The 16,436-nt window shown below is 46.1% G+C and overlaps 1 protein-coding gene across 6 annotated transcripts in view; it reads right to left on the bottom strand.

The window, feature by feature from the left end:
* Nucleotides 1-16,436, bottom strand: part of ACOT9 (acyl-CoA thioesterase 9) — a 74,265-nt gene that overhangs the window by 31,787 nt on the left and 26,042 nt on the right. For 2 of the 6 annotated variants that reach the window (XR_641856.3, XM_009197337.4), the window contains exons 1-3: nucleotides 6,926-7,095; nucleotides 1,998-2,095; nucleotides 376-402 (exon numbers count right to left, since the gene is read on the bottom strand). Coding sequence is in view for 4 of the 6 variants with exons in the window: in XM_009197337.4 (XP_009195601.2) it covers nucleotides 376-402; nucleotides 1,998-2,095; nucleotides 6,926-6,945 (145 nt within the window). In the remaining 2 variants the exon portion in view is untranslated. Of the gene's footprint in view, nucleotides 1-375; nucleotides 403-1,997; nucleotides 2,096-6,925; nucleotides 7,217-16,436 lie in introns of those variants that run through there. The other 4 variants (XM_009197339.3, XM_003917499.5, XM_017953828.3 and 1 more) reach the window with 4 other exon arrangements.

Here is a 16,436-nt window from a genome sequence, read left to right as displayed (position 1 = left end):
GTTGGTCAGGCTGGTCTTGAACTCCTGACTTCAGGTGATCCACCTGCCTCGGCCTCCCAAAGTGCTGGGATTACAGGTGTGAGCCACCGTGCCTGGCCATCTATCTTCTTATACGCAGTATTAGATCAAATTACTTAGTTCAGAGACTAATACTAATATCCAAATCTGAGTCTCATTATAATTAATTTCTCATATATTTATAGTCTCCTAGTTGTTAGAAAAGTTTAAGCCAGAAAAATGAAGCAAAGACTTACATCAAGCTAAGGCAAAGAATGCAATTTTAGTTAATGCCACTGCCCAAAAGTGCAAGCGTATATTAGTGCTTACAAAATTTAAGCTCTTAAAAGAAAAGCTGATACTAATTACCACACACACCATGATTCACATGTATAGGTGAACATGCTATATGAATAAAGGGAAAATCAATTAGAGAACCAGCAATAACTGGAAACTAAAAGATAAATCTATAGTATTTCAAATACTGTGTTGAGTTCATGTGTTTTTCCTAGCACTTCAAAATACATATTCCAGTTATAGGAAATTAACTATAGCAATCCTCAGCCCTTCAATAACTAAGTGATCAAAACCAAATATGATTAATATTAACATGCATTTTAACTTTCATGAAAAAATGGTTGATTTTTCTATCAAACAATTATGGATACACCATAAGTTTGGTGTATAATTACAATTAAATGTTACAGAACTGCAAACAACAACCATTCGTAATTTAGTCTTATTTCTGATTTTTTCCTCCTAAGTGCCTTGAATAAAAGAATGGACAGGGCCGAAGCGGGTGAATCATGAGGTCAGGAGTTCAAGACCAGCCTGGCCAAGATGGTGAAACCCCGACTCTACTAAAAATACAAAAATTAGCCTGGCGTGGTGGGCACCTGTAATCCCACCTACTCGGGAGGCTAAGGCAGAGAACTGCTTGAACCTGGGAGGCAGAGGCTGCAGTGAGCCAAGATCACGCCATTGCACTCCAGCCTGGGCGACAGAGTGAGACTTCATCTCAAAAAAAGAAAAAAAGAAAAAAAATGAACAGGCCAGGCACGGTGGCTCACACCTGATATCCCAGCACTTTGGGAGGCCAAGACAGGCGGATCACTTGAGGCCAGGAGTTTGAGACCAGCCTGGCCAACATGGCGAAACTCCGTCTCTCCTAAAAAATACAAAAATTAGTTGGGCGTGGTGTAGCATGCCTGTAATCCCAGCTACTCGGGAGGCTGAGGCAAGAGAATCGCTTGAATCTGGGAGAAAGAGGTTGCAGTGAGCCGAGATCCTGCCACTGCACTCCAGCCTGGGTGACAGAGCAAGACTCTATCTCAAAAAAAAAAAAAAAAAAAGAATGGATAGAAAGTACCTCAAACAGGATATGGACTACTGATGCTCACTGACATAAAATAATTACTGCTAGCTTAGTCAGTGTAAGAAGAGAAGCAAGCACTGAGGGCCAAGAAGGAAAAAATTTAAAATTTTATTTACATATATATTTATATACACACATAATATAAATTTATTTGGACCCTTTAAAGAAGCCAAAATTTTAATTATAATGAATACTCCTAGTTTAATAAAGACAATCCACAGTTTGCATATCATATTGGTAATTGAAATTAACTTTAATTAAGCATGGACTAACAGGATCCCTCGAACATAACTATGGACTAGGAGTGTTTACTCGGTACAACTAATGGGCCCATCTCTTTTTTCCCATGCCTTCAGAACCTACACACAGGAAGTGGAAATCGCTTAACTAAAAGAGCTCAGTCCTCAAGGCTCCCAGGAACAATAGTTCAAAATCTGAATGTGACTTCTACCTGAAGCTATTAATATTATGCAGCTATCCTGGTCATTTCGTCAATGAAATGTTTATGAAAGATCTACCTTTAATATGCCTCATTTGCTCTAAACTACATTTCTATATACCTTTCAAATAAAAGTAAAACAAGGTTTTTCACCACATAGACACAAAACATAGACACCATGCTTGCCTTCATGAATGTGGAAGATTCCCTGTTTCTTGGGGTTCTGGGGTCCTTGAGTCAGTCCTCTTCCAGGAGTAAGCTGCCCCTTGCCCAAGGCACAAAGCCTATAAAACAAGATAAAACACAGAGTAGGTTCCACGGCTTCTTCCCTGGCAATCTCAAAGACCTACCCTCCTCCCAGAGTATCTGGCCATACCACCCTTAGTATATATTGTCTTGCAGGAGTCTGTAGTTGTTTCACAAGTGTATGTATGTTTTCATGAGGCTATTCCATAAATCATTTCTCCCACTAAACATTTCTTGAGAGCAGAGACCAATTAGGTAATTATCTACAAAATAAATAAAAGATGGCAACTAGGTTTAATGGATTTATTATTGGTCTATTTTATTAGCTTCAGAAGTCCATAATCGATTTGGTAAACAACTGAGCAAACTCATTATGAACAATTTATTCTGTTCTTTATTATCGCACCATATCTCCTCAATAAATAAGATAAACCCAATTATAAAGTAAACTTTGAACACTGAATTAGCCCTTTCCAGATGCAAAGAAAGTGTTTATTTAACTTATGCAGAAATTTTCTAGAGTCCCAACACAATAAAATAAAAGCTATCTACTGGCCACGGTGGCACAGCCTGTAATCCCAGCACTTTGGGAGGCTGAGGCAGGTAGACAGGTTGAGCCCAGGAGTTCAAGACCAGCCTCGGCAACATGGCAAAACCCCATCTCTACAAAAAATACAAAAATTAGCCAGTTGTGGTGGCATGCACCTGTGGTCCCAGCTACTCAAGAGGCTCAGGTGGGAGGATCACTTGAACCCAGGAGGTCGAGGCTGCAGTGAGCCAAGATTGCACCACTGCACTCCAGCCTAGGCAACAAAGTGAGACCCTACTTCAAAAAAACAAAAAATAAAAGCTGTCTAACTAAATGTGCCTAACCTACTCTCCCAAAATAAGTTGATTTTGGTTCATTATTGCTTAAGTGTTGACTCCTAATCACACAATATTATGTCAGGGGTAGCACACAGGCAACATCACAGATTAATAAACGGATCTGTGAGAGCACAGCTGAAGAGAGCAAGGCACTGAATAGGTCAAGAACCCTGCAGGCCAGGCGTGGTAGCTCACGCCTGTAATCCCAGTACTTTGGGAGGCCAAGGTAGGCAGATCACTTGAGGTCAGGAGTTCGAGACCAGCCTGGCCAACATGGTGAAACCCTGTTTATACTAAAAATCCAAAAATTAGCTGGGCGTGGTGGCAGGCACCTGTAATCCCAGCTACTTGTGAGGCTGAGGCAGGAGAATCGCTTGAACCCAGGAGACAGAGGTTGTAGTGAGCCGAGAACATGCCACTACACTCCAGCCTGGGTGACAGAGTGAGACCCTGTCTCAAAAAAAAAAAAAAAAAAAAAAAAAACCCAGAACCCCAGATACTGTCACTCATTCTAGTTCAATTTACTAGTAAATTCTCACTACCTAATGTGGGAATAAGCAATGACTAACAACAAAAAAAGAGATACTTTTCATTTTCTTTAGAGACCAAGCTACTATAGATTTCTCTTCTGAAGGACAGCATTCAGAGAAAGTCTCTCAGTATTTACAGTACTCTGTAAAATCTACATGCAGTGTTGACACTGTGCTGTTAGAACAAGTCCTTATCCTTTCACCAAGTCAAATCATCTAATTGCACAGAACACAGAAATATGAGTACATGCTCCTTGGCTAATTGAACTTCTTAGTCACCCAGTTATCTTATTTGGTTGCAACACAATCCCTGCTGATCTACGAAAACCAAAATTGTTGCTGGAGGATTTGGGATTTTGGATCTCTGTTTATTCTTCAATCACACAGCTAATGAGCCTCTCTCGTATATATTTTAGTTTTACTTTTTCATGAAAAATATTCAATTCCTGTACTTTTGTATGCAGATAATATATATATTTTTTTCAGACGGAGTCTCGCTCTGTCACCCAACCTGGAGTGCAGTGGTGCGATCTCAGCTCACTGCAAGCTCTGCCTCCTGGGTTCACACCATTCTCCTGCTTCAGCCTCCCAAGTAGCTGGGACTACATGCGCCCACCAGGCATGGTGGCTCACGCCTGTAATCCTAACACTTTGGGAGGCCGAGGCGGGTGGATCACCTGAGGTCAGAAGTCCGAGACCAGCCTGGCCAACATGGTGAAACCCCATCTCTACTAAAAACATAAAAGTTAGCCAGGCATGGTGGCGCGCACCTGTAGTCCCAGCTACTCTGGAGGCTGAGGCAGAATCATTTGAACCCAGGAGGCGGAGGTTGCAGTGAGCTGAAATGGCATCATTGCATTCCAGCCTGAGCAACAGAGCAAGACTCCATCTCAAAAAAAGAAATTAGCATTTTACAACTGAATATATCTGGTTTTAAAGAACACACTGGAAAAAGCTAATCCTTTCTATTGCTACGATTAGCTGAAAGAGCAAAAACAAAATGACCCCCAACGCATTAATAGCAACTATAATAGATATGTTAAATGTATCCAATATAAGAAATGGGATCTGATTCTGAATGGCTAAATACCCTGAATACACACCACTAACAGGAGCTATATAACCAGTCTCACATATCTGAATAAATACACATATACACAGAAATTGTTTTGTTACACTAAGCAGCAGCATTTTCTGAAGAGGGATGAAAATCATTCTGTCCTGCTTGTGTGAGAGGCAATACAGTATAGGGGTTAAGAGCCCAAAGGCTGGGCACACTGGCTCACACCTATAATTCCAACACTTTGGGAGGCCAAGGCAGGCGTATCACTTAAGGTCAGGAGTTTGAAACCAACCTGGCCAACATGGTGAAACCCCATCTCTACTAAAAATATGAAAATTAGCTGGGCATGGTGGCGGGCACCTGCAGTACCAGCTCCTCGGGAGTCTGAGGCAGGAGAATTGCTTCAACCCAGGAGGTGGAAGCTGCAGTGAGCCGAGATTGTGCCACTGCACAGCAAGACTCTGTCTCAAAAAAAAAAAAAAAAAAAAAAAAAGCCCGATCATGCTGCTTATTAGCTGAGTGACCTTAGACAAGTTACCTAGCCTCCCTGATCCTCAGTTTCCTCATCTGTAAAATGGGGATCATACTACTACCTACACAAACCGCACAGAGGTGGAGGAGGTGAGAGAATGGTTTTAATCAATACTTAACACTTCAGTACCTCAGGGTTACTGGCTTATCTCCTGATAAGCCCTCAGGAGTCTTACTTATAGCAAAACCTCTAGGCCTTTACTGTGGAGAGGCCTTTGTGACGCTCAAGTCCAAGGACCTCATGACTGAACCTTTCCAATCAAAGGAAATCAAGGAACTCAAGGCCTCCACGGCCAGCCTAGGGAGTCACGTAAGTCACCCTGGAGGTGTGAATAGAAATGTCTTGGCTCAGCCCTGGGTCCCAAGCATACAGCAGTTGGCAAGGAAGAGTGTTCAGTGCAATAACAGGCAATGCTACTCATATGCCCTCCACTCTGAGGAAATAACCTCTATTTAGAGACTAAACAAAGTCAGGTGCCTCTTGCAAGTCTAAAAAAGAAAAGAAGCTACAAAGGTTGCCCACCAAAGAACCTAATCATCTCAGTCGATATTCATTTGTGAACTCCTCCTCTCACTAGACACTAAGAGATTATCTGCTTAATGTTCAACAGTTTTTTGTTTGTTTGTTTGAGACACAGTCTCACTGTGTCGCCCAGGTTGGAGTGCAGGGGCGCGATCTCAGCTCACTGCAAGCTCTGCCTCCCAGGTTCCCACCATTCTCCTGCCTCAGCCTCCCGAGCAGCTGGGACTACAGACGTGCACTACCACGCCCGGCTAATTTTTGTATTTTTAATAGAGATGGCAGGGTTATGAGAGCACTTGAACAGGACCATGGAGCTTTTGTAGAAGACCTTTCACATTGCAAGCTAAAGTCAACTGTGGCCCCTCTCATAATGACTTTCAGTTGTCTTCAAATAGTTTAACAAAGGTTTTTTGTTTGTTTTTAAGTACTATAAACAAGAGAGACAGAACCCTACAACTGATAACAAAGTCCCCAGGAACAGTGAGAGAGAGATCCAGGACCTCCAAGAGAATTGATGGGGTTAATGTGAGTCAAAAGCACGATGAATCACATCAGGGGGACAGGCCCACTGGCAGCGAGATAACTTCAGAAACTGGAGTAGGTGTGAGCCTGGGAGCCAGCAGGCAGAAAACTCGGAAAGGCTGGCATGCTCAGGTGAAAGGGATTAGAGAGACCTGGATACGCTCGGAGTCTAAGGCCCTCAGGCCTTAACTGTGCCAGCTGGGAAAATTACATATACAAAAAGGCATCCTCCCTTACCCACGTGGTCCAATCAAAGCACCCAGCCTCTTATAAGGGCTTTGCGGCTCATTGAAGGTAAAGTTCAAATAGGCACCAGGGCCCTAGACGCACAGTCCTTGGGTCCTGGGAGCCAAAAGTTACCCTGCAATCTCTGCCAATATTACAACAAACTTAAGTCACAGCCTAAGTAGGTCAAGCATTTAATCCTTAAAAATGTCCTCCAAAGGAGGATGGAGGGCTAGAGGTAACACAGAACTCAAAATACCATCTTTCTGACAAGGGGCTACCCCAACGCGGCTACCAACCACACCCCTGATGAGCAAGGAGAAAGGAATTTTAGGGAACACCCAACTTCCTCCCTTAAAAGTGTCGCTTTGCTTTTAATATCAAACTCAGTGCCAGAAGTCGCCAAAGTGGGGACGAGGTTCTCCCAACCCAAGGCCGGCGGGCTCATGTCCGGCCGGAGTCACAGTGGGCGAGCGCCCCTTATCAGCGAGCCCAGATGCCCATACGTGGCCCACTTCTTCCGCCGGGGCCAGCCCGGAGCTCAGAGGGAAGGCGGGGACGCCCCAGGCTACCGCCCTGCCAGCCCCTTCCACGCGCTGCCACCTACCGCAGTGCTGCCCGCCTCATTGCACTAGGCTGCTGTGAGCGCGATGGAGAACCGGGTCCCGCGCGCTAGTCGGCGGAGGGAAACTGAGGCGATCAAAGACGCTTGAGCACCAGACCGCGCCCTAGCTGCGAGACAGCCCGGGGGCCGGACCGCGGGGTCCGGGGGTGGGGCTTCGCTGTGCCGGGGCGGGGCCGCGCTGTGCCGGGGCGGGGCCGCGCTGTGCCGGGCGGACCCTACCAGTTCATTGACTGGAGGCTGGAGTCCGCCTCTGCGGAGCTTCCTACTCAATCAGCTGTGTAAGTCGTGTTGCTAGAGCGAGGACCGGCCTATTCTCGGTTGAGTAAACGAACCACGCAGCAACGCCAGAGCGTGATGTCGAGAAGAGGCGCGGCCCCGCCTAGTGGAACTTGTCTCCTTTATCCTTGATCCCCGCGTCTTGGCTTCGTCTGTTCTTACCCTGGGCTGCACATTGGAATCTCCTGGGCAGCTTTCCAAAATACTGATACTTGGCCGGGCGCGGTGGCTCACGCCTGTAATCCCAGCACTTTGGAAGGCCTAGGCGGGCAGATCACCTGAGGTCAGGAGTTCCAGACCAGTCTGGCCAACATGGCGAAACCTCGTCTCTACTAAAAATACAAAAATTAGCCGGGCGTGGTGGCAGACGCCTGTATTCCCAGCTACTCGGGCGACAGACACGAGTATCGCTTGAACCCGGGAGGCGGAGGTTGCGGTGAGCGGAGATCGCACCACTACACTTCAGCTTGGGCGTCAGAAGGAGACTCTGTCTCAACAACAACAAAAAAACCCTGATGCTTGAGACCCACTGGCTGGAGATTCTGGTTTAGTCCTGGGCGCGGTCTGGGCTTCGGGATGATGTCTAACGGTGCCCCCAGGTGATGCTAATGTAACCAAAGGCTAAGAACCACTGACCTAAAGGGAAAAACATTGTTCGTCTTCTCTTCTCGGCCTGACCCCTAATGCTTGACATCTTGGCCGAGCTAGAGAGATTCAAGGCCAGAGCGTTTAAGATTCTTTCACCCTACGACCTAATTCTCCATTTCTTTCAATGGTTATTATTGACTTGCTTGCATTGTGCCAGGCACTATTGCAGAGATTGGGGTTGCAAAAAGAAAAAAAGGACAAAAATCCCCGCCCTTAAGGCGCTTGCCTGTTGATAAGGAAGGAAAACAAATCAACAAACAAGTTAGCAAATAACATGATTTCTTTCTTTTTTTTTTTGAGACGGAGTTTCGCTCTTTTTGCCCAGGCTGGAGTGCAATGGCGCGATCTCAGCTCACCGCAACCTCCGCCTCCCGGGTTCACGCCATTCTCCTGCCTCAGCCTCCCGAGTAGCTGGGATTACAGGCATACACCACTATGCCTGGCTAATTTTTGTATTTTTAGTAGAGACAGGGTTTCGCCATGTTGGCCAGGCTGGTCTTGAACTCCCGACCTCAGGTGATCCACCCATCTCGGCCTCCCAAAGTGCTGGGATTACAGGCGTGAGCCACCGCGCCCGGCCAACATGATTTCAAATATGGTAAAGCAGTTTAAAGGAGAAATAAGGTAATGAGTGGGGATCTTTTGAGAATATAAGCAAGTCGTGCTTTGCCTCTAAAGATGGCAATTTCCTAAAAGGCAAGGGCCATATGCTTTTTCACAATACCACATGCTAAGTAAAAATGTATTGATTTGAATTAAGCTAGATTTCTGTTTTGAATCACTTCATGAGTTACACATGGAGCATGGTCTTCAGCTTTCTCTTTCTACCAAATTTTCCCTGCTTTTATCAATCTCACATCTGGAAGATACCCCTTTTAGCCGACAAGGATCTCTCCTTCATTTTTGTTCACATTGTCTGTACCTTTTCAGTGATTGTCTTGTTGGTTTTGTGTCAGCCATATTTCTTTATACTCTACCACACCTAACACAGAGGGCAATAAATATTGTATTGAATTATACTATTTTTGTTCTTCTTTTTACTTGAACTTTTCTTAGAAGCAATAGGAGGCTCAGGGAGAAAAAATAAGTATAAGAGAGAATTTTTTGTAAATGGTATAATAGGTAGGTACAGTTTATAGTTTTTCCTGCAATCAAGTCACCTTCCATCAATTTCCAAATTATAAAGACACATTCTCATCAATATAATAAACACCATCGATGTTGGCTGGAACAGCCGAAACCAAGGACTTAATGCCATGCAGATGCCATCTCTCTATTGCTTATCTTTGCTTTCCTTTGCATACTGGCTTCATTCGTTTTTCACTCTATGTAATGGCATTCTCCATATGGCAATAGAAGCTCCTGAACTTTACATCTTACAACAACAGCCACACACATACAGACTGACCCAAATTTCTATGGCCCAAGTACAAAAAAATTCTGAGAAGAGATTCATTGGTTCAATTTGGATCAAGTACATACTCCTGGACTAGCCAACTGTGGCATCGGGGTAAGGAACCCTTGCCCTGACTTACCAGGAACCGCCTCACCCAGACTCATGGCCAGGTACTGGGTCACAATCTACTAACACAGCTATTTCCATAAGTAACTGTACAGATGGGGATACGGAGCACCTTCTTAGAAAAGGAGTACGGAGGCCAGGCGCGGTGGCTCACGTCTGTAATCCCAGAACTTTGGGAGGCTGAGGCAACTGGATCACCTGACGTCAGGAGTTCAATACCGGGCTGGCCAACATGGTGAGACCCCTGTCTCTACTAAAAATACAAAAATTATCTGACTGTGGTGGTGGGCACCTGTAATCCCAGCTACTCGGGAGGCTGAGGCAGGAGAATCACTTGAACCTGGGAGGCGGAGGTTGCACTGAGCTGACATCACACCACTGCACTCCAGCCTGGGCAACAGAGACTCCATCTCAAAAAAAAAAAAAAAAAAAAAAAAAAGGAAAGAAAAGAAGAGGAGTACGGAACAGCCAACCACATAGATGTCCACTACAGAGGTTAAAGAGAGAAAAAAATGATCACATCACTTAGCCCACCTACCTTAGTTCTAACTTCAGGGAACCCCTGCTAGACCCAGCCTGCCTAGCATTCATCCACGAGTCTCTAATTATCTCAATTGGCAGCATGCATAAAATTCTTAAAACAGCTTAGCAACTCTGATTTCTGTGTGTGTTGTTGTTGTCGTCGTTATTGTCAAGCATATATGCTATGACACATTTTGGATAGCAGGGAAGGAAGGGGAAATGGTCACAAAATCAGAACAGGAAACGTACAACGATTGTATAGTGGCGAGAATCACTGTCCTTAAGTAACAGGTTCTCTACCCAATGTTTTTGTTTCCTGTTATGTTCTATTAGTTCTATTTTAATATGGTCTCAGGGTAACAGAGATGGTATCAATTGTGTAATTAAAAGTTACCTAATCATGCACTGACAGATACATAAGATATTATTAATGTCATTATTACAAGTAAAACAATAAAATCAAATAACAAGGCTGGAAAGCAGTATCCCAGCACTTTGAGAGGCTGAGGTGGGAGGAGATCGCTTAAGAACAGGAGCTCAAGACCAGCCTGGTCAACATAGCAAGACCCCATGTCTTTAAAAAAAAAAAATTGTTTAAATCAAACAACAAAACCTAACAAGGCATTGTCAGTTCTTTTTTCTTTTTTTTTGAGACAGAATCTCGCTGTGTTGCCAGGCTGGAGTGCAGTGGCATAGTCTCGGCTCACTGCAACCTCCACCTCCTGGGTTCAAGCGATTCTCCTGCCTCAGCCTCCTGAGTAGCTGGGATTACAGGCATACGCCACCACGCCCAGCTAATTTTTGTGTTTTTAGTAGAGATGGGGTTTCACCATGTTAGCCAGGCTGGTCTTGAATTCCTGACCTCGTGATCCACCCGCCTCAGCCTCCCGAAGTGCTGGGATTACAGGCGTGAGCCACCACACCTGGCCAATGGCATTGTCAGTTCAAGCTAGTATTATGAGTGAAAAATATCCAGTTACCATCTTTCCTTGGGCTGCTGAACAATATATACTTTTGGATATCTGATTTAGGTAGAAAATGTTCCTGGAAAACTGTCATAACTTTCAAACAAAGTGATTCAAACTACGATTTCAATAGGACAGAGAAACTTTTTAAAAACATATCTTATTTCCTGAATTATTCAGATTATACAAAAGGATCCACAATAAGGTTAGGAGGGGAGGGCCCGGTACGGTGGTTCATGCCTGTAATCCCAGCACTTTGAAGCTTGAGGCAGGCAGATCACCTGAGGTCAGGAGTTTGAGACCCGCCTGGCCAACATGGCAAAACCCCATCTCTACTAAAAGTACAAAAAATGAGCAGGGCATGCTGTCATATGCCTGTACTCCCTGCTACTTGGGAGGCTGAGGCAGGAGAATTGCTTGAACCCGGGAGGCAGAGGTTGTAGTGAGCCAAGATCATGCCACTGCACTCAGAGCCTGAGCAACAGAGGGAGACTCCATCTCAAAATACAAATAATAATAGTAATAATAAAGTTAGGAGGGGAGAAGGAAACAATGTAAAAGTATTTTCCAGCTGGACACCATGGCTCACCACTGTAATCCCAGCACTTTGTGAGGCCGAGGCAGATGGATCACAAGGTCAGGAGTTCGAGACCAGCCTGGCCAATATGGTGAAACCCTGTCTCTACAAAAAATTCAAAATTAGCTGGGCATGGTGGCACACACATGTAGTACCAGCTGCTCAGGAGGCTGAGGCAGGAGAATCGCTCGAACCCAGGAAGCGGAGATTGCAGTGAGCCAAGATCATGCCACTGCACTCCAGCCTGGGTGACAGGGCGAGACTCTGTCCCCCAAAAAAAGTATTTTCCACCCTAACGTTAAAGAAAAAAACAGAAAGACTAGTGGGCTGTTACATGAATGTGCTTAGTTTTTTTGTTTGTTTGTTTGTTTGTTTGTTTGTTTTTTTGAGACGGAGTCTCCCGCTGTCGCCCAGGCTGGAGTGCAGTGGCCGGATCTCAGCTCACTGCAAGCTCCGCCTCCCGGGTTCACGCCATTCTCCGGCCTCAGCCTCCCGAGTAGCTGGGACTACAGGCGCTGCCACCTTGCCTGGCTATTTTTTTGTATTTCTTAGTAGAGACAGGGTTTCACCGTGTTAGCCAGGATGGTCTCGATCTCCTGACCTCGTGATCCGCCCATCTCGGCCTCCCAAAGTGCTGGGATTACAGGCTTGAGCCACCGCGCCCGGCCGTTTGTTTGTTTTTTGAGACAGAGTCTCGCTCTTGTCGCCCAGGCTGGAGTGCAGTGGCCCAGTCTCGGCTCACTGCAACCTCCGCCTCCTGGGTTCAAGCGATTCTCCTGCCTCAGCCTCCTGAGTAGCTGGAACTACAAGTGCCTGCCACCATGCCCGGCTAATTTTTGTAATTTTGTGGCCCCCAGATCCACTTTTATGACTGCTTTTCAAATCCAAGTGTTGAAAGGTTCTCGTCCAGGAGGCTGAGGCAGGAGAATCACTTGAACCCAAGGAGGCAGAGGTTGCAGTAAGCCGAGATCGTGCCATTGCACTTCAGCCTGGGCAACAGAGCAAGACTCCATCTCAAAAAAAAAAAAAAGAGAGAGAGAAAGGTTCTTGTCTTTAGAAATACTTTTCCCGGCTGGCGCAGTGGCTCACACCTGTAATCCTAACATTTTGGGAGGCTGCAGCAGGTGGATCACTTGAGGTCAGGAGTTCGAGACCAGCCTGACCAACATGGTGAAACCCTGTCTCTACTAAAAATACAAAAATTAGTCGGGCATGGTGGTGCACAACTGTAATCCCAGCTACTCAGGAGGCTGAGTCAGGAGAATTGCTTGAACCCTGGAGGCAGAGGTTGTAGTGAGCCGAGACCACGCCTTTACACTCCAGCCTGGGTAACGAGAGCAAAATTCGATCTCAAAAAACAAACAAAAAATGCTTTTCCCGCTAACAATTTTCTCTTGCTTAAAAATGGCAAACATGGCCAGGCACGGTGGCTCACGCCTGTAATCCCAGCACTTTGGGAGGCCGAGGAGGGTAGATCACTTGAGGTCCGAAGTTCGAGACCAGCCTGGTCAACATGGTGAAACCCTGTCTCTGCTAAAAATACAAAAATTAGCCGGCCGTGGTGGTGCATGCCTGTAGTCCCAGCTGCTTGGGTGACTGAGGCAGGAGAATTGCTTGAACCTGGGAGGCAGAGGTTGCAGTGAGTCGAGATCGCGTCAGTGCACTCCAACCTGGGCGATGAAGCAAAACTCCATCTCCAAAAAAAAAAAGAAGGAAAGAAAGAAAAAGGCAAACATTTAAAACATGTAATACTATTATTAACATAGGATCAGAGGGTATTTGTAAGAACAGAACATCTGCATTTCAGGGTGTCACCTTCAATAAAGCTGTCTCTTTCAATAATATGGGGATACAGAGTCAGATGTACAAAAGGTTTATTGGGGGCAATGCCTATAAAACATAAAAGGGAGAGGGAACAGGACCAGACAGGGAACACCTTTAGTTCATGATGTTCTCAGGACTAAAACCTGAGAAAGGAGAGGGGCCAGGAAAGATATTTGGGTAGGAGGAGCCTTGGACTGCAGTGCAGCTCTGAGAAAGCCTAGGCCTGTGAAACAGAGAGTGCTGGTGCAAAGATTGCCCTCCCGAAGAGTCCCGTACTGGCCAGAAGTGGTGAGCCCTTGTACCACGGCAGTGCCTGGCCTTTGCTTTGAGGCTGTCTGGGAAGCATGTAGCCTCAGCTTGAAAGCTGAGGCAGATCCTGATGGCTGTCTGCTAACTCTACCCCTTGTGGCAGGTTCTCTGCTGAAGGGAGATCTGAGTGGGACACCTCCACGGCAAGGACGGGTCACCCCCTGCACTGCACAGATCGATTTCTCCATACACATTCAGGGAACTCCTCCATGGTTCCCATGGGTCTCTCTTCCTGAAGGGTAACTCAGAAGAGGGAGGTTAGTAGGACTAACTACAGCCCCTGTCACTACAGTTGGTATTGGAGTCACAGTTGGTTCTCATCTTGTCTCTCCTCTACCATGTATTTTAAATGCCCCTCACCTCTAGCTTTCCTGAAGGTGTAACCCAAACCCTCATTCCTGGGAGGTCTGAGCCCCTGGTAATCATATCCATTTCACACCAGGGTTGCCGCACTTGTCCATTCGCAGTCACAACCAGGCAAAGGAATACCAAGAAGTGCCCAACTAGATTGATCACCCAAGTTCCACACACATTCCTCTCTGCCTCATTGTACAACAGCAGCCTCTTCCTGCTGATTGAGAGCAAGTATCCCTGCCAAGGTGCTGACTCCTTGGCCATAAGAAGTCCAAAGGCCTGGCCACACCCACACTTGTGTCCACTGGCAAGAATGTGCCCCTTTGCAGAACAGAACCTTGAACCCTGCAGAGCCCACAGTTGCAAATTCAGGAAACATGAGTCCCCCTGTGGGCCATTAGAAATGATGGTAATTGGAGGCCAGGTGCAGTGGCTCAAGCCTGTAATCGCAGCACTTTGGGAGGCTGAGGTGGGCGGATCACTTGAGGCCAGGAGTTCAAGAGTAGCCTGGCCAAAATGGCGAAACCCCATCTCTACTAAAAATACAAAACTTAGCCAGGCATGGTGGCACGTGCTTGTAGTCCCAGCTACTCGGGAGACTGAGGCATGAGAATCACTTGAACCCGGGAGGCGGAGGTTGCAGTGGGCTGAAATCACACCACTGCACTCCAGACCGGGCGACAGAGTGAGACTCTGTCTCAAAAAAAAAAAAAAAAAAAAGTATTCTCTTGCTGGCCTTGAAGAAGAAAGAAGTTATACAACTGCAAGAAAATGAATTCTGCCAACAACCAAATGAACTTAGAAGACAGACCCCAGCCCCAGCTGACACCTCGATTCCAGCCTTGGAGACCCTGAACAGAGGACTCGGCTAAGCTATGCCCAGACTCTTGACCCACAGAAACTCTTAAGGTAATAAACATGTGTTGTTTATGCCACTAAATTTGTGTTAATTTGTTACCTAGCAATAGAACATGAATATAGTGCCTATATTTCATCCTGGAGGGTGGTACCCCATACTTGCAGAGTCTTGTCTCCAAGCTGGCACTTCAGTTACACCTTCAGCAGATCATTCAAATGCTCTGTTAGGATGGCTACTTGTGAAGGCTGTGGTATATGATATGAACGATGAATCCTATTGGTCAGGACCTGCTCCCACTCCGCCTTCATGATGAAGCAGGTCTCCTCAGATGCCATCTGGTGTGAGAATCCAGGCCTGTGGATCAGGCATTCCAAAAACCCCAGGATAATCATGGCAAATGAGGCCCTACAGGTAGGAAAGGCAGTCATACTTAGAGAAAATACTGATTCCTGTGCCAGCAAATCTCTGGCTCTTCTCAGGTGCAGTGGCTCATGCCTGTAAACCCAGCACTTTGGGAGGCCAAGGCAGGTGGATCAGTTGAGGTCAGGAGTTCAAGACCAGCCTGGTCAACTGGTGAAACCCCACCTCTATAAAAATACAAAAATTAGCCGGTCATGGTAGCATGTGCCTGTAATCCCAGCTACTCAGGAGGATAAGGCAGGAGAATCACTTGAACCCAGGAGGTGGAGGTTGCAGTGAAGCAAGATCGGGCCACTGTACTCCAGTCTGGGTGGTAGAGGAGATTCAGTCTCAATAAATAAATAAACAAATATTTTTTTTAAATCGCTGGCCCTTCTAAAGTAATACGGTCCAATGTCATCAACTTGCCAATTAGCTTGTGAGTCTCCTTGAAGAAGAGTGCCATGTCAGGGGACTTGGCATTGGTCTCTGATGGCAGGTTGGACATTCAAAGGTGGTAGTAACCAGATGAACCTTCGTAAGTGGGAGTCCATGCTGTTGAGCCCAGGAGGCCTGAGAACCTGGGGAAGGCACTGGTGCGAGTCCCTGAAGCTATGAGTGTCCCTAAAGTCTAATTGCAAACACAGCAGGCACAATTGCACTCCCAGATATGATGAAGCCCTGTGCTTGGGGGCCAGTCGCCAAGTCAACATGCAGACTGCCAGTTCAGAAAAAGGACAGCAAATGAGCAATTAATGTAAATGTCTACTGGATTAAAAACCCAGTTAAAAACAATATTGCTGGCCGGGTACAGTGGCTCACACCTGTAATCCCAACAGTTTGGGAGGCCAAGGCGAGCGGATCACCTGAGGTCGGGAGTTCGAAACCAGCCTGACCAACATGGAGAAACCCCATCTCTACTAAAAATACAAAATTAGCCGGGTGTGGCGTCACATGCCTGTAATCCCAGCTACTCGGGAGGCTGAAGCAGGAGAATCACTTAAACCTGGGAGGCGGAGGTTGCGGTGAGCCAAGATCGTACCATTGCACTCCAGCCTAGGCAACAAGAGCAAAACTCGGTCTCAAAAAAATAAAAAAATAAAAAAATAAAAAAATATTGCTCCATATACAGTTGTGCCTAGTAGCTCAGGAGACTACCATCAAGTCCATTTTTAAAATGTGGTTTTCTCGGGCAGGTGCAGTAGCTGATGCTTGTAATTCCAGAACTTTGGGAGGCC

Source organism: Papio anubis, chromosome X, assembly GCF_008728515.1.
Source record: "Papio anubis isolate 15944 chromosome X, Panubis1.0, whole genome shotgun sequence".
Taxonomy (NCBI): domain Eukaryota; kingdom Metazoa; phylum Chordata; class Mammalia; order Primates; family Cercopithecidae; genus Papio; species Papio anubis.
Note: the sequence above shows the minus strand (reverse complement) of the source record. Positions and strands in the feature narration are given on the sequence as shown.